General features: G+C 51.7%; 1 protein-coding gene across 15 annotated transcripts in view; it reads right to left on the bottom strand.

Moving 5' to 3' along the window:
• MFSD6 (major facilitator superfamily domain containing 6) overlaps positions 1 to 23,593 on the bottom strand; it is a 72,402-nt gene that overhangs the window by 25,193 nt on the left and 23,616 nt on the right. Inside the window, exons 1-2 of one of the 15 annotated variants that reach the window (XM_035710820.2) lie at positions 18,675 to 18,784; positions 17,979 to 18,162 (exon numbers count right to left, since the gene is read on the bottom strand). The exons of 10 other annotated variants lie outside the window; for them this stretch is intronic. Coding sequence is in view for 2 of the 5 variants with exons in the window: in XM_035710817.2 (XP_035566710.1) it covers positions 18,715 to 18,812 (98 nt within the window). In the remaining 3 variants the exon portion in view is untranslated. Of the gene's footprint in view, positions 1 to 5; positions 281 to 5,067; positions 5,091 to 17,978; positions 18,163 to 18,674; positions 18,945 to 23,593 lie in introns of those variants that run through there. 4 more of the 15 variants (XM_035710817.2, XM_035710819.2, XM_049106568.1 and 1 more) reach the window with 4 other exon arrangements.

The raw sequence follows: 23,593 nt of genomic DNA, 5'->3' as shown, positions 1-23,593 counted from the left end.
CGTACATTTCCCCTGCCCAAACCATCCATCATCCAGCAGCGTTTAAACGTAGGAGTCAGGAAGCTAAAGAACAACTAAATTTAACCATGAACTCTTAGAAATAAGAACACTGCTTCTAACATATCTGCCCTCAGTCTTTTCAGAATACTTAATATAAAAGTGAACATCACCCTTCCTGAAATTTAATTAGTAGCACAGCCAATGCTTTTTAAAGATAGTCTGGGCACACTGCCATCTGTAATGACATTAGTGGCCTCCTTCCAGGTGGCTGTAGGGTAAATATGCTTGGGATTATAGCTGCTTCACGAGGATGGGGGCAGGACAGGATAAAAATGAGAACGTGAATATGAATGTGGTCTCACATGCAGTCCCCAAAACACCAAGGAGTTTTACAAGGAGACTCTCAAGGTCGTGAAAAACTATCATCCAATGATGAATAATAAACTATTTGGAAATCAAATACTTGTTCCTATCAGTTCAACTGATACATCTTCACTATTTAAAAATAAATCTATGATATAATCCTATGCTTACCAAACTAATAAATGTACATCAGCATCACTTCCCCCCTCACAAGAACCACCACCAAGATTATGAGAAAAACAAAGTAAAGGCCTTTAGGGGTGCATCCAAGCATAGGGTTACATTCTCGTTCTGAACTGGACAATCTGGTTTAGAAGCAAATGGTGGCTGGTGCTTTGTACAAGACACAGCCTGATGGTACAGAGTTCCCTTTCTAGTTTGTTTTCCATTTTCTGTTAATTTTCCTAATCTTAATGCTTTTCTTTGTTTCAAAATTCAAGTGGATGAAAACTTGAAGGTAAAAGAAATAAGCCAATATGACAGTGGTAATTTCCTAATCTTGCTCAACTATATTTTTATATTAAAATCATTCCAGTAGGGGATCCCTGAGTGGCTCAGCGGTTTGGTGTCTGCCTTTGGCTCAGGGCGTGATCCTGGAGTCCCGGGATGGAGTCCCCTGTCGGGCTCCCCGCATGGAGCCTGCTTCTCCCTCTGCCTGTGTCTCTACCTGTCTCTCTGGGTCTCTCACAAATAAATAAATTGCTTCTCCCTCTGCCTGTGTCTCTACCTGTCTCTCTGGGTCTCTCACAAATAAATAAAATCTTAAAAAAAATAAAATAAAATAATCATTCCAGTAAACACTGTTCTCTTTTCCCAATATTGAATCAAGGAAAGGAAAGCTCTGAGGCATCCAACTTGTATTAACTGCAAATGTGGAACAGAAGAATGGGAGAAAAACAAAAAAGGGTTGAGGGGCAGAGATGAGATAGGAAATGTATATTAAAAGGGATTTAGGGGAACTTCAGTATTAAAAAAGTCTGGGTTATAGTATTCTCTGGACGTTATATTCTTTGTACTTTCATGTTTTAAGGAAAAAAGTCTATGTTTCAATCCTGTTTGATAAAAAGTTTCCTGAACAGACTTACTACAGATCCATCAACTGGGGTGGGGTCCCTCTGCTAGGAAACAACAGCAAAGACCAAAACAAAAACCCACAGGAAATTACAGTGCAACATACACTGCACAAACATACAAGTTCCACAAACCTAGGTCTCCTTAGGCTCTAACCTAGCTCTGTTGAGGACCTTGACACAGCCTAACCCACTGGTCAGTAAACCGCTCCTGTAAAGTTTCGGCTCTGCAGGTCTCTTGCAGCTACCCACCCTCGCCACCATAGTGCAGAAGCACCCGCAGATAGTACGCACGTGAATGAGCAGGGATGGCTGTGTTCCAGTACAATTTGAATTATGAACAGTGAAATTTAAATTGCACAGACAGTTGACCTCTGAACAATGCAGAGGTTAGGGGTGCTCATGCCCCCCTGCACAGTAGAAAATCCACACGTAACTTCTGACTCCCCCAAAACTTAACTATAGAAAGTCTACTATTGACTAGAAGCCTTGCCAATAACATAAACAGTTAACACATATTTTATATGTTATATTATATATTACATTATTAAAATAAGCTACAGAAAAAATTAAGAAAAACAAAAGGAAAATATATTTGCCGTACTGTATTGAAAAACATCTATTAGTGGAGCCTCATGGTTGAAACCCACGTTGTTCAAGGGTCAACTGTAATCTTTATGCATCACAAAATATTATTCTTTGATTTTTTTTTTTTCAACCACTTAAGAGTACAGAAACCGTCCTTAGTTCTGGGCCGTACAAAAACAGGTAGTGGGGCAGATCTGGCCCAAGGGCTGCAGCGTGCTGACCCCTGCCACGCTCATTAGTTCTCGTTGACTTTGGCTACACGTCAGATCCACTCAGGTAACCATTAAAAACAACAGCCGTCCAGGCCTCGCGGCCGGCAGCCCAGGTCTCTGGTGGGAACCCAGGCATCGCGCCTGGGACACTTCCCAGTGTGTTCAGATCCGGAGCCCGTGTGAAGAGCCATGGCTCTAGCTCAGTCCAGGCAGCTCCCAGGCACACTTTCCCATAATCTTACTCTCCAAAAATTTTGGCAAAACACCTTCCTTGTGTTCATATTGCACGTCCTGAACCTCTGGAGACCCTCTCCGTCGCCGTGGCCACGGTCACCGCACGCAGGCCCAGGCCCAGGCCCAAATGCCCGGCCAGCGCAGTCTAGGGGGAGGCTGTGCTGAGCCTTCAGACCTCGCCCCGCGGAACCCGGCGCCTGCGCGCAGCTGCGGGGGCCCTCCGGGCTCAGGGTGCCCCGAAGCCAAGCGCCGTCGGCTGGGTGCCCTTCCCTTGCGGCCCACGTCTCTAACCTCGTGGCTCACGGCCTTCAGGGCCACACGGGGCCCCAGAGAACACGCAGACCGGAGCTGTGCAAGGCGTCTCTTGACGGCCTGCGCCCCGTCCCTCCCACGGGCAGGGACGGTGACACCTGCGCCCGGTGCGGATCCAGCGGTGACTCGGGCGCGGCGCCCCAGGAGCACCGCGGCGGCAGGATGCAGGCACTGGGGTGCCCAGTGCCCTCCACGGCCGGCGCGCTGGGGCGGGCGGTGCCGCGGGCCTGACCCCGAGGAGGGCGACCCCGCGACCCAGGAGGTGAGCCCCCGAGGAGGGTCGCGGAGGAGCCGCCCGCCCACGCCTTGGCCCCAGGCTGGAGGCTTCCACGACCGGCGGGGACCCCGCGCCCGGCAGCACGCCCGGGGCAGGACACGCCGACGCGGCCTCTCCCCCGCGTGCACAGCCGGTCCGCGCACTGGACAGCGGCGCGCGCGGGGTCCCGGATGTTCCGGGCGCGGGGCTCCGAGCGCTTCCCTGGGAGACACGGACGCCCGCTGGGTGCCCAGGCCCGCGAGGCTCGGACGCCGCCGGCCTTGGGCACCGCCCCCGCCTCGCGACCCACGGGCGGCAACACACCGAGGCCGCCGCGGGACGGGGCCGCGTCCACTGCGGCGGGCGGCGCTCAGGCCTGGGCCGGCAGCGCTCCTCAGGCCGGGAAGGAAGCCGCCGCCGCCGCAGGGAAAGAGGGTGCTGCGGGCCGCGGGGCGCAGGGGGCGGAGGGGGGCGCAGGGGGCGGAGGGGGGCGCAGGGGGCGGAGGGGGCGCAGGGGGCGCAGGGGGCCGCAGGGGGCGGAGGGGGGCGCAGGGGGCGGAGGGGGCGCAGGGGGCGGAGGGGGCGGAGGGGGCGCAGGGGGCGGAGGGGGCGCAGGGGGCGCAGGGGGCGCAGGGGGCGGAGGGGGGCGCAGGGGGCGGAGGGGGCGGAGGGGGCGGAGGGGGCGCAGGGGGCGGAGGGGGCGCAGGGGGCGCAGGGGGCGGAGGGGGGCGCAGGGGGCGCAGGGGGCGCAGGGGGCGGAGGGGGCGGAGGGGGCGGAGGGGGCGGAGGGGGCGCAGGGGGCGGAGGGGGCGCAGGGGCGGCAGGGGCGAGGGGGCGCAGGGGGCGGAGGGGGCGGAGGGGGCGCAGGGGGCGCAGGGGGCGCAGGGGGCGGAGGGGGGCGCAGGGGGCGGAGGGGGGCGCAGGGGGCGGAGGGGGCGGAGGGGGCGGAGGGGGGCGGAGGGGGCGCAGGGGGCGGAGGGGGCGGAGGGGGCGCAGGGGGCGGAGGGGGCGGAGGGGGCGGAGGGGGCGCAGGGGGGCGGGAGGGGGGCGGAGGGGGGCGGAGGGGGGCGCAGGGGGCGCAGGGGGCGGAGGGGGCGGAGGGGGCGGAGGGGGGCGGAGGGGGCGCAGGGGGCGGAGGGGGGCGGAGGGGGCGCAGGGGGCGGAGGGGGCGGAGGGCCGGCGGCCCCGGGCGGCCTCCTCAGCCGGCGCTCCCAGCCGCCCCTCAGGAGCCCTCGTGGCCAAGCCTGGGGCGGGGCTCCCCACGGGCCGCGTGTCCTCGGCTCCTCCGGGGTGTTCACCTCGCGGCCGCAGGCACCCATCGGGAAGGGGCGCAGGAGGCGCAGCCGCCGACGCACACCCACGGCCGCGCCCCTGTGGCCGTCCAGCCGCCTCGGCGCGCCCACCTGCGGGCAGGGAGGGAGGCCGCGAGGGTCCCGCCTCGAGGGCCGCCCGCCGCCACCTCCTCGGGCCCACACGCGGGCACGAGGGCCACGGCCGGCCTTGGCAGAGGTCAGCGCACCCCGAGGGCGCAGGGTGAGGCGACCTGAGGGAACTACGGCAGGCGCGGGACGCCGCCGCCCTGCTGCGGGCACGGGGAGCCCCTTCCGCCTGGGGACGCCCCGCACGGTCCCAGCGGCCGCGGTGCCCCCGTTCCACGCGCCTACCAACATCCGTTGCTTCCGAGCTTTGGATGTCGGCCCAGGGCCAGGCGACACGGCAGGTGGCGGAACACATGGAGCTGCCGCCGCCCAGCGAGGGGAGCATCTGGGGCCGGCCATCCGGGCGGCCTCCGCCCATCTCCTGATCGTTACCGACCGTGCTGTCAGGCCTGCGAGCTCTGCATGTTTGGACACGGACCCTTCACTGGGTACGTCGCTTAGGAGCCTCTGCTCCCGGGCCCCACGCGGTCTCCTAGTTTTGTGGGTTGCTTCCTTGGCTGTGCAGCGAATGTATTTCTGATAATCATGTAACAATAAAGATTTAAAAGGTAAAAGAGAGGGATCCCTGGGTGGCTCAGTGGTTTGGCGCTTACCTTTGGCCCAGGGCATGATCCTGGAGACCCAGGATCGAGTCCCACGTCAGGCTCCCAGTGCATGGAGCCTGCTTCTCCCTCTGCCTGTGTCTCTGCCTCTCTCTCTCCCTGTGTGACTATCATAAATAAATACAAAAATTTATTAAAAAAAATAAATAAAATAAAAGGTAAAAGACAAACTGTCAAATTAGACACAAGAAAGACAACTATAGGGCAGCCCGGGTGGCTCAGTGGTTTAGCCCAGGCCCTGGATCCTGGAGACCCGGGATCGAGTCCCACCGTCGGGCTCCCTGCATGGAGCCTGCTTCTCCCTCTGCCTCTCTCTCTCTCTCTTTCTCCTTCTCTCCCTTTCTGTGTCTCTCATGAATAAATAAATAAAATATTAAAAAAAAAAAGAAAGGCAACTATAAAAAATCCGGGTTAAAGTAATACAAAAAAAAAAAAAAAACAGAAGAATTCAGCTCTCAGGCTGTTTTGAAAGTATCTTGAAGTTCCTGTCCACATTAAAGAAGCCAAAACTGACCGAGATCACGGAGTATGCATTTGGTTTAACCCCAATCAGTAAGGATGTTTTCAAAGAAAAGAGTCTGACCCTATATCAAAAACTTAGCAAAATGCTTTTCTATTTTTGTCTTATAATATTTAGATTTTATCATCAGCTGACCGCAAACTCCTTGACGCCGCCATCTAAAGCAAGCTAGAAATCCCTACAGACTGGTAAGCAGAGCATTCTAACATTTATGTCAGAGAAGGAAGAGTCGTACAAGTGTGTGTGCACTTACGTATGAACAGAGTATCTCTGGAAAGACACACTGAACGTCATGACGCTGATGGTCTCTAGGGAGGAGGACCGGGAAACTGTCCCAGGGCTGGGAGACGGATGCGACCAGAGATCTTTAATACTTCTTGCATATTTTCCCATGCGTCTATCTACTCTCTCACAGAATGAATAGAACTCAGGCACTGTGCCTCATGTAGCGATAAACAAACAGTAAATGATGTATGATGTTTGACCAATAGTTCTCCAACCTGAAAGGACCATTATCTGGATCTCTATTTTGGCTTAAAAACAATATGACATCCTAGCTAGTAATGAGTATCATTTCTATCTTTTGAATTCAAAAGATTCAATTGTGCAATCAGGTAAGAGTAAACCATACAGACACATCAACAGTTAAAAAAAGCACATAAAATAATCAGCTTTGCCCTTACTGTATTCTTCTGGACAAAGGAAATGGCAGTCTGTAGAGAGAGCCTTACGGAAAGTGCTTATTTGCGGCAAGGACCACTTGGTTCATCACAAAGTGTATGTAACACAATGGGAGCCTTGGGATCAACACTTCTGACGGAAACAAGATTCCACTCTAGCACATCTTTCTGGCAGCCTGTCTGGCCCAGTGCTCTGCTCTCTCTCCTCCAGCTACGTACGCATGCTCCACACCGGGTGTGGTCAGTTGCCTGTCACGTTGGCTGGTTCTGATCCCCAGTGCTTGGCATATGCTGCATGCCCATAAACGTTCACTCCCTAGACGGAAAGTACGGATACTCTACATAGAACCTCACTCAACTAATACTGAACGCGCTGCACTAAGTGCCAGGGGTATGATGGTGAACAAGAAGGAACTACGCACGTGTTATGCTTATAATTTTATGTGTGTGTACATAAGAGATGGGTATGTGAAAGAATAAGCTGACCCACGAAAAGGACTTAGAACTAGGATGGTTAAAAAATGGGTGCCCGGGGATCTCTGGGTGGTTCAGCGGTTTAGTGCCTGCTTTTGGCTCAGGGTGTGATCCTGGAGACCGGGGATCAAGTCCCACGTCGGGCTCCCCACATGGAGCCTGCTTCTCCCTCTGCCTGTGTCTCTGCCTCTCTCTCTTTCTCTATGTGTATGTTATAAATGAATAAATAAAATCCTAAAAAAAATGGTTGCCCATATTTGGCGCCCTTTGTGGTTAATGTTAATAGGCTACAGTTGAAGATACACATTAAGTCATTTATGACCAAGCAGTAGTTCAACGAAGAGCTGCCTGTGGTTTATTTGGGACATCCTGCAACATCATGCAATGCATCTTCAACACATACGCACAAGCAGGTAACAGGCTTCTTGGGTCCCCACAGGCCTATCCCACTAGAGGACTGAGGGTTAGCACACATGCCACATGCTCAAAGAACCAACGGCACTCACACACCGACCCAGCCCAGGCAGAGGACCACCAAGAGAGACACCGCGCCACTAAGCTTCTGTCAGTATGCAAGCGGAGCTGCCCACTGACCCACCCTGTAGAATAGAGCGTAAGAACCGTATCGTATGTCAGAAGAGCTAAAGGAGGAAGAAGACTTCATTTACCTACGTTTTGTGCAGCTATCGATACTTCCGTTTTTTCTGTTAGAAAAAGAAAAGGTGAAAGTGAAGTCTGAGCCTCCGTTGGTCTTAAGTCATTCTTTACCTTGTTGCCTCTAAATATCTCCTATAATAATCCTATCGTTTCCTGACAAGAATCACTGGCATTTGGTACAGGAATGAATTTGAAAAAGGCCTCAAGAGTCTTAGCTGACCTACGCTACGTTTGAGGGAATTAAGCAAGTTCATCAAAACGCAGGCTCAAGGAGTATCCCGGCAGCAGCCAAAGGGGACAACAGTCTCCCAGGTGTCGACTCGCCAGGCCACAGCAGAGGGGAACAAGCGGGCGACGGCTGACAAAGGAGCCAGAATCAGGAGGGCAAAGAACAGGACGGGGTCCGGAGAAGACGCTCTGTGGAGACTCGGCGAGCGCCCGGGAGGTGACGCGGTAAGAGGAGGACGCTCGAGTGCGTAAGGCCCTGTCCTGCTGCGGAGGACGGGGCTGCATTCCCGGTGTCCCATGTCCGAGCCGAGGTGGTGTTAGGAGGCAGCCGGGGGCGGAGGAGGGACCCAGGACGCTGACCGCGGGCGGCAGGGCACGGAGGTGAAGGACCAGCTGCGGGCCGCGTCCCCCGAGCCCCCGTCAAAGGACACGGACTGCCGTTGACTTGTGGGTCAGACAACACAGTCCCTGCTCTGCCCCAGCGCCCGGGGACCGCCCTCGGAGGCGACCCGCGGTCACAGCTACCCTGGCGGCGAGCGAGCTCCGCGTCGTCCGAAGCAGCCAAACGGGGCTGAGGGACCATCTGCCAAGGATGGGGGGACGCGGCGCGGGGGCCCGGCGGGGCCGGCTGGCTCGTGATGGGGCTCCTCTGAGACCCTCGCCCAGCGGGGCCGCCGCCTTCCTCCCGTGTCCTCGCGTGCTCCCCGCCTCCTCCTCCCCACGGCGTGGGTCACGCCAGAGCGGCCGCCGGATCACCTCGGGTCAACCGACTGCCGCGGGAAGGCTGTCTCCAAACGCAGCCACGCGGAGACACCGCCACTTAGGAATTCCCAAGGGACACATCGCAGGCCCCAAACCACCTCCAAGGCCACCAACGGCTCCAACCGACCGAGGCCCCGAGAGCCGGCGGGCGTCCTCCCCGAGCCCTGCCCCGGAGCCGGAGCCTACGTGGGCTGCGCGCTGCCTGGCACTGGCGCTTCCCGGCGGGGCTGGGGTCTGCGCGCCCCCTGCCAGCCCGATCCTGTCCGCTCTCCCCGGGAGGTCTCCCAGGGGATCGCCATTCGCTTTTCCAGGGGCTGCGGTGGAGGCCGGGCCTCGCCCCGCGGCCAGGGAGGCGTCTGGCGGGCGGGCGGCGCCGCGGGGCACGGTGGCCCGACGCGGAATCCGGGCGCACACGTGCTGGAGGCCGACGCTTCTCGGGAACGGTCCCAGCCGCGCCGGCTCTACGTCAGGGATTCTGAAACCACTGGGCAGGGCAGCCGAGTGTGTCGCCAGGTCTGTGTGAGCCGGGACAGGAAGACGGCCAGGGCCGAGGGCTCCCCTCGCGGCTCCCCAAGTCCCCTCTGCAGGCCCCACCTCGCTGACCAAGACACTGGGCCAGGCCACAGCAGGGGACGCACGGCCCGGCCGTCTGCGTAAGTGGCTTTGTGCCCATTTCTGGCTTCTCAGCAAAAACCACGTGGAGGCGGAGTCCCGGTGGGGGGGTGGGGGGGGTGGTGGTGAGGAGGGAGCACAGGGCGAACCGCCGCAGCGCCAGTCCCCCTCGGCGTCAGGCCTCAGCGGAGCCACGGCATCCGGTCCGACCCCCACACAGACGAGGCCGCCGAGGACCGCGAGGCAGGACGGGGCCACCACGGGCCTGCCCCTGCCTGGTGCTCCCTACTAGACAGCGACACGGTGCTGTGCTGCTACGGGAGGTCACTCCTGGACCGCGGCCCCCGAGCAGCGACGGCCTGGCGTGGCCAAGCGGGCGGGATGTGCGCTCACGCTGGCTCTAGGCGCACGCTGGTAGCTGGCCGGGCGCTGGGAGGAACGGCGTCGGGCAAGCAGCAAGGCGAGCGCCGGTCAGCGGCTGCCCAAGATCTCGGAACACAAAAGAAAGTTCACTGAGAAGCCAAACTCCTGTTATGAGATCAAATGGGCCAAAAGCCTGTTTCTGCTGAGGGAGCCCGAGAGCAGAGGTGTCCGCGCTGAGGTGGGACACAGGGTGGGCCAGGACGTCGGCCCCAGGCAGGCAGACTGCAGGCCAACTCACCGGAACCTGACCACCTGGATTCGGCCAAGGAACAGGAACTAGGGGGTACGCCCCCCAACAGGTGCATGAGGGGAAAGAGAATACGGGGGCTGCCAGGGGCGTCCACCGGGGGTCTCCACGACCACAGCATGCGCTGTGCCCACCAATGCCGCAGGTCTCTAGACAGGCCTGGCAGGTCCCTGAGATGCGCTCAGCCCACCGGGGACCGACAGGAGCCCTGATCCTCGCCATTCCTTGGTCCCCGAAATAGCTCCACAGAAGTCACAGGATGAGTCGGCTACCCCGGCAGCACTGGTTCTGAGTCATCACCCTCTCTTTCTTGAACTTTCACTGGCTTTCAGACTTAACTCAATGTAATCCCAACTCACAATGCTAAACACTTTCTCTGAAGAGAAAATTAGGTTATGGGTTTTTCAAGAAAGGGAAAAAATAGTGCAAAAGCAATTACAGTAAACTCCTGCCCCACACTTAATACATCTTTATGACTAGAAATTTTGTTCTATTTTAAAATATGGAACTCTGAGTATTACATTTTGTTCAAACCCACTCCTGTCTCCCTCTCTGGGACACTAAGGAAGAAGGAGCATCAACCTCAGTGGCCTTGAGATCTCTGCTTGCTATAGGCCCCTCACCACGCCGAACCCCCCTTACTAATTTCTATAATGTTCTCCAATTCTTTAGCATTTTCCCCACTTAGTATCTCATTTATTCCTGCCAATAATCTTTTGAAATAGAAAGAGCAAGAGTTATCGTGAATCCTACTCTACAGCTGAACAGTCAAGGCCTTGAAAGGTTAGCCAAGTTGCCAGGAACACAAAGGAAACAAATCACAGAACCAAGACTCCACTTGAGGTCTTCTATCAAATCCCACAGCCTTCCCACAGTCAGCAGAGCTCCTCCGTCCTGATCATAAGGCTTTTTTTTTTTTCCTGATCATAAGGCTTTGAGGCAAACTGAGGGAAATTTAAAAGGTGCTCTTTTTCACACACACACACACACACACACACACACACACACACACACAAATTAATGATCATTCTACCTTAAAAATCTTCTTTCACAAAAAGTTGCCGTGATCCTACTCTAATCTCCTACCTGTATTTGAAACATATTAGATTTCTACCAAAATCTCGCTGATAGAAGTAAGAGTAATATTAATAACTTAGTAGTTAATGCCAAGGTATTAGTAATTAAGAGTAACTCGATTAAGAATAACGAAGTAATAATGAAACCCGTCTTCAGCTACTCTGGCGGACATGAACATTATTATCTGAATCACCGAAGAGTACGAGATCTACAGCCAGAGAGACCCTGGCTCCGTCTCCACACCACCACTCTGAAGGGTAGATCTTGGGCGAATCACAGCAAATTGGTTCCTTCTGAGGCTAGCGTGGTATTCTCCTCCCCGCCACGTCCATGCTACCAGGAATGCTATACACGCAAAAAGTAAGTGTCGCGGCCTGACTCACTCTCACACTCGTCCCAATGTCAAGCCGCAGGTGCCTCCTACTTTAATCTCCTCGGACTCTTAGAACCTTTGCGAGTATCTCTACTCACCTAAGACTCTTCTTGTTCTATCTGTTAGGGTACATGCCCCCGTTGCCTGAAGTGACCCTAACAAAATACTACAAGATGGGTGGTTTAAACAACAGAAATGTATTTCCTAACAGCTCTGGAAGCTGGAAGACTGAGACCAGGATGCCAGCACTATCAGATTCTGTTGAGGACCATCCTCCTGCTTGCGGAAGGCCCATGCTCTCACCGTGTCTGGCCCTGGCTGAGGGAAAGAGCCAGAGCACGCTTCCTGGTGTCCCCCAAGGGCACTAATCCCATCATGAAGGCCCCACCCTCATGATTTCATGTAACCTTAGTTTCCTTGTGAAGGCCCCATCCCCAAATACCATCATCTGGGGGGTCAGGGCTCCAATACATGGATTTCAGGAGGATACAATCTAGTCCATAGCAACCGGCTCCTCTATTCTTAGTACCCATGCTCTCTGACACAATTAGGAACCTATCCTGGGGCTCCGGGAGCCCTGGCGGCAGGTGCTCCACCCCAGGCCCCCAGGGAGTCAACATGGTCTTTCCCCCAGTGGAGGATATCCAGCTCTCATCGAGTCACTGTAAAATGAACACAACAAAACTGTTTTGTAGGGAGGCCGTAACAGTATTTGTGAAAACTCTAAGTTGTAAAGCCTACAATAGTATTACTTCCCTTTATTTTTATTACTGATCTAGAAATTAAAAATGGAAAACACTGATTTTCTGATTTAGCCTAATTAGGAAACAGAATAAAATGGTTCCCTTTAAAAACTGAGAATCTTCTCCATGGAGTAAGTATCCTCCACCTATCGGTAACATTCCTGAGGGAAGGCAATAAAAAATAATCCTACACGCAGGCATGTGTATTAAAAAAATAGTAATTGATTTGTGTGCTGGTCTTGGTTTGCTTTCCTAGTTTACACTGCACTTATCAAATAAACCCTGGGTGCAGAAAATCACACCTAAGCCGTGAGGTTATTTTGGGCGTCACATTGTCTCCAAGCACTGTGTTTCTCCAGTCCTACAGAAATGCAGGGGCCACTATCCCATAAGGGTGAACGGAGGCTCACTAGGATGAAGGCCACGAGTTATGAGTGAATAACATCGAGGGAACATTCAAGATACGTTTATCAGGACTTTGTGTTCTGACGTCAGTATATTGCTTTCATCCTCATCTTAGAAGCGCTGAACTGGTGTCTTTTCAACAGGTCACACTGATACTAACATGCTCCTTGTTTGGGGTAGATGAGTTTCCAAAATGGATTTACCAGCTGATGGGAAGGGAGGGACGGAGAGGAGGAAGTTGGTTACAGAAAACTTCAAGTCACGGGATGGAGCTAGCTGTCTTACGTACGTACACGTTAATGTTTCCCAAAAGACGTCTTCAGCCACATCCTCTCTTCCAAGATTTAGACTTATAAATACAACTTCCTAATGGGCATCTCCACTGCCTCCTAAGATTTCTGTAAGTTCCATCCTCCATATCCTCTCCCCCCTCCCTTGTTTGCTTCCTTGGTGAGCAGCACCACCACCTATCTGGTATCCAGTTCATAAGATAACTTTCCCCTTGCTCCATTCATCCCAACTCCCACCCAAAAGGACTCTCACTTTTATTTCCTTTACTCTTTTTCCATTCCCAATGTCTTAGGTGCCTAAGTTAACATTTCTGTAGCACCCAATATTTTTGTTTGTTTTACGGTTTTCCTGCCATGTGAGCCCCATGAGAGAGGTGCCATGCTTATCTTGTCGAACACTGTATTCTAGAATGGAACCTGATCTTTAATAAAAGGTTTCCCTTAAAAAAAAATTGAGTATAATATGTAATTGTGAAAAAATATTTGTGAATTAACTCTATGATACAGACATCATCAGAGGTACCAGTTTTTGCCACTTATATTCAGTGTTTTATAGTACTCTCATCTTCCTACTACTTGAAAGCAGCTAATCTGGAGAAATAAGAATTTCATTGGGAGTAAAAACCAATTTGAGAGTGTGAGGCACTTGAGACAGGTGAAACAGGTGTACCAGACACAGGTCACTCAGAACAGAAAAAAGGAAGACTAAGAGGTGAGACTGGGTTGCTTAGAGGGACACACTAAACCTGTGCCCACGAATCCACAGACTAGCTACGATCAAAACTAATTACATAAAGAAAGAAGCTGAGATCCTGGGCTCTGGAGTCTGAGTGGTTGGGTAGGGATCCCCCCTCTGCTGTTTACCGGCTGTGTCACCACGGGCAACCGGTCACCTCTGAGCCCTTCTCTCCAAGGCAGACCCTGAATGCCACCCTCAGGGGGACGCTACAAGTGCTGACTGAGGACCTGCAGCGAACGCGTGCAGCACACGCCCTTATGCGGCTCTTTCCCATAAGAAGCCCTCAAGTGACAGCACACCAGCCACTGCTATTTTCTATACCTTTCTGTAATTGTACTTTTGGTTAAGGTTGGAGATTACTAATTTTTGATTTTTAATTTTCAATTTTTTATTTTCTGTCTATCCCCTAGATTGTATGGCTATTCTGAAATTTTCAAGTTGCTAAAACAAACAAACACAAAAAGCAACCAAACAACGCACGAACTCTTGGTTTGGACGGTGGAAGGCACTCAGTCGACGAAGGTAGCGTGTGAACTGCTGGCTGATGACTCAGGAAGAAAACAGCTCAAAACTTCTCTGTAACTCGGAGAATGAGTACAGTGGACCCCTTCAAAAGCAGAGCAAGGTAAGTAATGACGACAGATCCATCACCCACGTAGGCAATTCTTTAAAAAATCAATAGAAGCAGAAATCTACTCGGGTCACCCCTTGCTCAAACTGTGCGACGACTCCCGCTTTTCTCAGGCAGGTAACGTGCTGGGTCTTCCGGGGCCCCGGGGCCCTGCAGCACCGCGCACACCTTGCTGACCTGTTGAGTCTCGCCCCTGCCCAGGCCGTTCGTACTTGTGGTCTCCTCTGGGCCCCAGGTCTCACTGGGCAGCTCCTACTCAGGACTGCTTGGCTGTCCCTTCCGCAGAGGCACCTCCCAGCCCACCGGGCTGGAGCAGTCACATCCTGCTCACGCTGAATTCGCTGCCTGCACTGTTTTGCCATATGTCACTTACCATCACTGGAAAAAACATGGTCTCTTTACAGCTTATTGTCCACCCCAGCACTATGGTGGTCCCGTGAGGAGCTACCCACCTGATATAGCCCAGGGTCTAGAAAAGTGCCCATTCTCCAGTGGGTACTTAGTAACTATTGCTGAGGGAGTCAATTAATAAGGGCAGTAATAAAACTAGCTATTGCTTAGAGTTGAGCACTTATTATTGCTAACCATTATCTCACTGCACCTTAGTAACCATGCGACGAAGCCCAATTATTGACCCTCTTTTGTAAATGAGGAACCTAAAAGGCTTAACAAAGCTACCTGCTGACTCATCTAAGGTCAGACATACAGTAAGTGTGGGATTTGAACCTAGATCAGATATGCACACACGTACACGCGTACACACACACACACACACACACACACACATGTGCGCGCATGCTCCTCACAGGTAGACTGGCAAAAAGAAGAATAAAAGGAAGCAGGATAGCTCCCAGCCTACCCGACAATTTTTCCACCAAGGCTTAAGAAGATGAGTGAGATCAAGGCCAAACCAATTTGCTCCAACTCTTTCTCATTCTAAAGGGAAGGAAGTGTCTGGCCCACAGGCCACAGACACAGCCAAGGACAGATGCCAACAATCCATCCCTGAGCACTCCCCACGGGACCCGACACACAGGGGCAAGGTTCAAGGCCCCGAACCTAGGCAAACGGAACACTTGGTCTTTTTGATGATGTCTGAGCTTCAATCCATGAATTATCTTTTCCAGGAAAAGTTTAGTAAGTTGCTGTTTGCTTATAGATTACTATTCAGAGATGCTGTTGTTTAGTAGAGAAAAGGTAAAGAAAAGATGCTAAATACATCAGAAATCAGAACGGAGCGGTACTCTTTGGAAAGGCTCTGGGGAGGTATGCTATGGAGCAAACCTCTAAGAAAGTCTCTCTGCTTTGCCGCTCTCCAAAGTATCCTACCCGATTATGGAATTGCAGTCTGCCAAATATTTCCATGGATATGTAGAAATATAATTAGCCAGATTACTTAGGTTTTTGACTTGGACAAAAAAAGGCAGTAAATTGACAATGCATGATTCAAGATAATTAAACAGCTGGTACAAAATGCCCATACTTAGACTCACTGCGTGGAATAAACTTTATGATCTTTGGGCTTATGATCACTTGGCTTTTGGTACATTGATTTCTTTTTTACATGTAAAGGAATATGATTATTATATTTCTAGTAATAATATAATTACTATATTTCTTTATATTTAATGTTGGGCACTTTGGTATGAATTCCCAATAAGATATTATAAATTTGCACCCGATCTGATTTTGAGGAAACCAGAGACCATGAATGCAAAGTAGCTTTTCAGTCATTTATGCTACTTAGGGGATAATACAGGGGCAATGTACCTATCAAGGTTACAAATTCTCAATGTTTGATATATCTGGATACAATATATCTCTAAAATATATTCAGACACACACACACTTCTTCTACATGAGGATAATTACATTAGTCACTACAAGTAGACAAGCTTTCAGCTATTTTCCAAGAGAAAATCCCCCCCAAAAATTCTGCAGAGAATACATATATCCAGCACCGAGAATGGAAAATTATGAATACTTTTCCATATTTCCTTAAAGAAATAAAATGCTAGAGATAAAGGGGGGGGGTTCTCCTTGCCCTCTTTGTCCCACATCCCAGTCCCTTCCTTCCTACATCCCATCCAGAGAACGAGGGCTCATGGGAATTTGGAATGTTTTCCTCTCCAAATGTAAACATCTTTCTGTATCTATAAATGAAACCATAAAAATGTCATAATTTAAAATTCACCATTAAAATGTGCATAAATGTACCAAAGTATGTCTCATTCTGAAACTTTCTTATCCATTCAACATTTTTGAGAGCTTCCCACGCTGACATGTTGGTCGAGGCCATTCCTTTTCACTTCTGTGTAATCTCCTATCTTGTGACTGTATCAAACATACTCCTTCTCCAACTGACGGATATGTAGACCATCCCCCCATCCATGTAGAAAGCTGCATAAGCAAGTAAGCATCCACGTGCATGTCTTTCTGCAGGTGTGTGGGCTTTTCAGAGAGCTGTATACCTGACAGTGCGTTCTTCACGCATGGGGAACGTCTACCTCGAGCACACCGGCTCCAAGTGCCTTCTAGGTAACCACCCTGTGGGAGCTGACCTCCCTCCTGCAGGTGCACACCTGGCCTCCTGCAGCTCAGCCTGTGAGACGGCGTAGGGGACCACCTGCCACCACAAGTCACAGCTCCACGGACGCAGTCCTGTTCTCTCTGAATCATCAAGTGTCTCAGCCAACTCAGCCCCAAAGGTAAAACAGAACCAAATATGCCACCAATAAGTAAAAGCCCTGGATTCACTGATACTACCTTGCAATGTGGCCCTTTGTTCTGAACTATGAGTGGCTCAATTACCTGTAAGGCTGTTAACAAGTCGGCCGGCCGGAAGCTGTAAGATGGTAACATATATCTTTACAGAGTTGTTCTTTTCAAGGGACTATATAAAAGCCAAAATACTCCCTTTCAACTCTTGATCATAAAGTCTTCTACTTCTGAGATTCTACAGCTTACAGTTTTTTAATAATGAACATCTATACTTGCTTGAAATAGCTCTAAAAGGCTTTTCCCATAAAAATGGGTATTGGTGTTTTTGAAGGTAAAGTAGGAAAAGGAATAGAATTTTAATTTATCACATATAAATAATGACAGCTATGATTATAACCATTCTGTATGCCAGCTACTTACAGTTCTGAAAAATGGCACTGAGGGATATATAAATTATGAGGTCATCCTAAAATGGGGGGAGAAAAACTCAATTTGACCAAGATGTTTTATTTTTTTTTAAGATTTTATTTACTTATCCTGAGAGACAGAGAGAGAGAGAGAGAGAGGCAGAGACACAGGCAGAGGGAGAAGCAGGTTCCACGCAGGGAGCCTGACGTGGAACTCGATCCCAGGACTCCGGGATTATGGCCTGAGCCAAAGGCAGACGCTCAACCGCTGAGCCACTCAGGTGTCCCAAGACCAAGATGTTTTAGAGAAGAATGTTAGATTTGAAAATCACACACATTTTTACTTTGCAGCCTTAATGATCTTGACGCTCACGACATCGTATTAAGTCCCTGGTTTCGATCATGATCAATGGCTCCTGCAGTTACAAGCAGCATAATAGGTCTGAAGATGCACAAAGCAGTAATCATTTTATCAATCAACTCCTAACATACGCCATTCACTGTGCCAAGCAGTTGCCCTATCTTACCTTGTTAGTCTCTATCAAGAAACCTCAAAAACAGAGCGGAAGGCACTAGCAGGACCCTGTTCACAGAGGACGGACCAGAGAGGCCACACCTCTGCAGCCTTCAGGGCCATACAGGCCAGTGGCCAAGCCAGGCCTCGCAGCAGCCCCGGGCCGCCCTGGCGGGTCAGGACCCCGGAGCCCCCCTGGAGAGCACCGGCCCCTCCTCGGCTTCGCTTCCTCCCCCATGTGCCCCCTCTAGGTCTGTCTCCCCCGCTTCGGCCACAGTTTGGGGCTCAGGGACTCATCGCCTCCCAAAGCAAGACGCGGAAAGGTGACAGCAGAAGCCCCGCCACACGTCCCGCCACACGTCCCCCCCACGAAACATTCTTAGTCCTGAAAGTAATTACTTTAAGCAACAAAGTGCGGACCACCAGTCATATAGGAAACGCGGAGCAAACTCCTGGGGACCACGGAACCATGCTCCTCATCAGCGCGTTTCTCTTCTTGGACCACAAAGTGTCCTTGTTGCTCCTTCCCGAGGTCAGTCTGGCCCCAAATCCCCGCCTGTCATGGTCTCCAGCTGCTAGACATCTAGATGCCCCAATTTCAAACTAAATAAACCCAATACTGAATTCACATCATGTCCCCCTCTCCCACATCCCTAGCACCCTCCTGAACTCCCTATTGCTTTGAGGGGAACCACCGCACCCAGCTGGAAACACGGGGATCCCTAGCTCATTGCCCATATCCAAACCATCCTCAGCTTCACTTCCGGATCCATCCCTTCCCTCAACTGCTGTTGGTGCTGCTGTAGCTCAGGCCTGTATCACCTCCCCCGGGGTCACCCTCCCATCACCTCCCCCTGGATCACCCACCCCCCATCATCTCCCCCGAATCACCACCCCCTGGATCACCACCCCCCCATCACCACCCTCCCCCTGGAACACTGCCCCCCCCCCCCGCCATCACCACCTCTCCCTGGATCACCACACCCCCTATCACCTTTCCCTGGATCACCTCCCCCCATCACCTCTCCCCGGGTCACGCCCCCATCACCTCTCCCCAGTATCACCGCCCCCCCCATCTGCCACTCCTGGTATCACCTCTCCCCAGATCACGACTCCCTTGGACTATTTTCGGAACCTCCTGAGGGGGTTTTCCTGCGTCGGAGTCACCCACTGCGTTGCCCTCCCTGCTGGGACCGTGCGAAGGCTCCCTCCTGCCTCCAGGATGAAGTTCATGTTCCGAATGCCAGCAGCCACCTGCCTTCAGTCCACCAGGCCCCGTAGTGCTGGTCCCTGTAGCCCCATAACCTGGCGTTCTCTAAGCCTAAATAACCGGCCCCCTAAACTGAACAGATGTGCCGGCTGCTGAGCTCTATTTATTTGTTTTCAGGGAGAGAGCGCACTGGTGCAGGGGACAGGGAGCAGCAGAGGGAGAGGCACAGACTGAGCTTATTGTTAATGCTGGCTCCATTAGAGAATCTATTACAGAATTTCAAGAAACCTATCAAGAAACCTCAAAAACAGAGCGGAAGGCACTAGCAGGACCCTGTTCGCAGAGGACGGACAATTCTTTTATTATGAAAATTCTTTTATTATGGCAAAAGTCATTTTTTAAAAAGACTTTATTTATGTATTCTTGAGAGACACAGAGAGAGAGGCGGAGACACAGGCAGAGGGAGAAGAGGCTCCCAGTGGGGAGCCCGATGAGGGACTCCATCCCGGGACCCCAGGGTCACGGCCTTAGCCGAAGGCAGATGCTCCACCACTGAGCCCCCGGGCGTCCCTGTAAAAGTCATTTTTTAAAAAAAACTACTACTCCTTGGGGCCGGGTGGCTCAGCCACTTAGGCAGCTCAGGGCTGTTTTGGGCTTGGGGCTGCACGAGGGCCCCACGTGGGCCGAGCTGGGCGCGAAGCCTGCTCAGGGCTCCTGTCTCCCCTGCACCCGGCCCTGAGGGTGATACTAGGAGAGGGGACCTGCCTCAGCTCCCCAGGGTTTCTGCACTTTGATCAAGCCCTCCGTGGGGGGCTGGGGCCACACAGACAGCCCCTGCGCCCAGCACCCCGCCCGACCAAGGTGCCAGCAAGGTGTTGAGGTGGGAGGGCCCCCCCCCCCCCAAGGCACCAGGGCCACAGGCCCCTCCCGGGGACACCTGGACAGCGAGCTACGGGGAGGGCGGAAAAGGCCGGTCTCCCCGGGCAGCTGGTGGTGGCTCCACAGGCAGGAGGCCCACAGGCCGAGCGCTGCCCGAGAGCCCGGCCTTGTGGACGCGGCTGCTGCGAGGCCGAGCAGGAGCAGCAGGACCAGGAGAGTGAACAAGGTTTCTGGAAGGTTTCTGGAAGGCCTGCTGGGCAGGCTCCAATACCCCTTCCCCCTGAGGCCCTCCCGGGCCACCCCGCAGCAGAGTGAGTTTGTTCCTTCCTTCTATTTTCAAAAAAGATTTCATTTACTTATTCACGAGACACACAGACAGAGACACAGAGAGGCTGAGACCCAGGCGGAGGGAGAGGCAGGCTCCCTGCGGGGACCCCGGGGTCACGGCCTGGGTGCAGGGCAGGCGCTCACCCCGGGGCCCGGCGCGCTCCACGCTCCTTCCTTCTACGGTGCTGACTGCTGCTCCTCCAGTGCAATCGGCAGGTCCCACCCCCACCCCTGCGTCCTCCGCTGCAGCCCGTGTCTTGTTCCCCATTCTCGGCCTTCCCTCACCCGGAAAACCTATTTTCCTCCCCTTGCTGCCCAGCATCACGCATTCCCCCCTGTCGCGAGCCGACCTCTAGCTCTCGGTGACCCCCCAGCCAGCCCTCCAGGGGAACCCGCGGCGCACAGCGCTCCTCTCACCCTGCCGGCAGCACCCACCTGGCAAAGCTGGCCCTGAGTGCAAGAAGCTTAGGGCAGAGTCAAAGTCGATGGAGTTGATTTTTGTGTCCCTTAAAATATAAATAAATTTCAAGTGACATACGTGATGGCCTAATATTGGACAGTAATGATTTACAAATTTATAAATGATTAATTTTGATCACAACCCACCTCACGGCTGTTAAAACATCCAGCAGGATAAACATACCCTTAAGATACATTTACATTTCTACTTAAAGAAGTCTAGTCATCAGAATCTCTGGATGGCTCAGTGGTTAAGCGCCACCTTCAACCCAGAGCGTGATCCTAGAGACCCAGAATCAAATCCCATGTCAGGCTCCCTGCATGGAGCCTGCTTCCCCCTCTGCCTGTGTCTCTGCCTCTCTCTCTCGAATAAATAAATAAAATTTTTAAAATAAAAAAAAGTCTAGTCATCATCATCATCATTAGCCTAGAAATATATTTGCTGTAAATTCTGAAGTCTTGCAATTTCACATCAAAAGAAATTTTTTTTAGTGGAAATATTAAGCATTATCCAGTTGCCTAAGAAAGCTACTTTCTAGAGATGGACAAAATCCAAGATCAAAACCAAAGATCATTTACTCTGTGTGTGTGTGTGTGTGTGTGTGTGTGTGATTAGACTTATAGTTCATTCCCTGAAAAACGGGGCATCAACTGTGTAACTATTAAAATACTAAGTACTTGGGGCCCCTGGGTGGCTCAGGGGTTTAGCACTGCCTTCAGCCCAGGGCATGACCCCGGGGCCCTGGGATCGAGTCCCACGTCGGGCTTCCTGCATGGAGCCTGCTTCTCCCTCTGCCTGTGTCTCTGCCTCTCTCTGTGTGTGTCTCATGAATAAATAAAGAAAACCTTAAAAAAAAAAAAAAGAAAAAAAATAAATAAAATCTTAAAAATAAATAAAAAATAAAATACTAAGTACTTCAAAATTGGACATGCTATTTAAAAAAACTTTTCTGGTATAAATTTTTCTCCATTATGAATTTATATTTAAAAAGTTATGGAAAATCCACTTCTGACTACATTAGGATATTTACAATCTTTATGGTAGTGCTGACTCCTGAAAACAAACTCCCAGTAACACAGTCACAGAATATCAAAAAAACATGGACGTGAACATAAGAGCCAGACAGATCCCTCCTTACGATCCTATAAGAAAAACATAAAAGACTATCACATGGAAAGAGAATTTCTCTTTGTGAGCTATTTAATGTATGATGGACATCCAATGAGAGGTTCGGGATGCCATCAGTGCACTCAGACCCCCAAATCTCAACCACCACCACCTGACCGGGCTCCCCAAAATCTCACCAAAAGAAATATACCTGTTCTGCTTGAATAGTGGGCATCATCACACACCAGCTCTTAGAATCTTTTAAAAGTAGTTAAGATAATACATTTAATGGACAGAATTAAAATCCAAAAGAGATAAATGGCCACAAACCAATGGAATCCCAGTAGACTCCTGGGACAGCAATGTGACCACAAGAGTCTTTTTCTTCCATCACATCATTAAATAAGGAAAGGAAGACGTTTTCTGTACATAAAACTGGAAAGTTAAGGTGAGCTGTAGGGTTTTTAAGATTTTATTTATTTGAGAGAGACAGAGAGCGACCAGCGAGCGAGCAGCGAGCGAGGGAGCGCCTGGGGGGGAGGGGGAAGGGCAGAGGGAGAAGCAGACCCCTGCTGAGCAGGGAGCCCAAAGCAGGTGTGGGGGCTGGAGAGCAGGACCTGAGATCATGACCAGAGCCCACGGCAGACGCCCAGCCAACGGACCCACCCGGTGCCCTGAGCTGTAGGTTTTTAAGTACTGAGTAGGTAACTACTAATGCTCAAGGGGAAGAAAACAAGCGTACGCTTCATGTATTTGCCAAAATCAGTAGTAAAACTGCTAGGATTTTTCATGAAAATATGTACCTCAGACAAAAGGCAAAGACAGAATAGAAACTTCTTTTCTTAGCATGTGAGAAGAGCCTAACAATTTCTTTGAAAATAGAACGCATGCTTCGGGGCCCTGGGGGGCTCAGCGGTTTAGGCGTGACCCCAGGGTCCCGGGATCGAGTCCCGCATCGGGCTCCCTGCGTTGAGCCTGCTTCTCTCTCTGCCTGTGTCTCCGCCTCTCCCTCTGTGTCTCTCATGAATAAATAAATAAAATCTTTAAAAAACAAAAGAAAGTAGAACGCATGCTCAGCCTCTGTACAGAGTCAACATTCCATTAACGCCAGTGACTGACTAAGGCAGGACACCTAGAACTTGGCTCGCTTAGAGGCCCTAACTGCCTTTCTGGGAATAAGTGACTGAATTCAAAGATGCTTGGTTGAGGGCAGAAGGCACGCATACACTCCAGCTGAAGAGAAGTGTCTAAATGCAGCCCGTCGACCCTCAACGCCAGAGAATGCAAACTTGACCCGAACAAAGTGACAGGACATCCCAAGTCCTGGATATCACAAGACACTTTTCAAACTGGTCCCACTGAATGTGCCTCGGGGACCTTGTGGGTCTGGGAACCATGCACACAATGCTTGACTTTGTTTAGTGACAACAAAGGGGTCACAGATTTGAGAAACCAAAGCAGCAGGACACAGCCTCCCAAAGCAAAACCAACCAAACAAGACAAAATATTAATATTCGTTTGGAGGACAGAGTGATTCTAGGTTGAGCTTCAAAATTAAATCAAATTATTCACGTTACTAGTTAATTAAAATCTTCAGTTATTAAGGAAAAGGAAAGGAAAAAAGGATCGCTGTCTCTTAAATCTCGTCAGTGTCTATCTCTCCTTCTGACTTTCTCAGAGATTCAACGAGTACCACACACAGATGTGCACGGCTGCTTCCTTTCAGCTTCAGCAAGTTCACAGTTTAGGGAGGGGTACGCCACACGTGTCTCTGAGGTCAAAGCGCTGATGTGCAGCTGCCTCTACATTTTAGAGGCAATGATGGGGCAGGAAGCAGTATAAAAAGCAAGGACAGGGCAGCCCGGGGGGGTCAGCGGTTGAGCGTCTGTCTTCAGCCCAGGCCATGACCCCGGGGCCCTGGGATCGAGTCCCACATCAGGTTCCCCGCAGGGAGCCTACTTCTCCCTCTGCCTGGGTCTCTGCCTCTCTGTGTCTCTCATGAATAAATAAATAAAATCTTAAAAAACACAT

The sequence above is a fragment of the Canis lupus genome, chromosome 37 (assembly GCF_003254725.2).
Source record: "Canis lupus dingo isolate Sandy chromosome 37, ASM325472v2, whole genome shotgun sequence".
NCBI classification, from domain to species: domain Eukaryota; kingdom Metazoa; phylum Chordata; class Mammalia; order Carnivora; family Canidae; genus Canis; species Canis lupus.
Note: the sequence above shows the minus strand (reverse complement) of the source record. Positions and strands in the feature narration are given on the sequence as shown.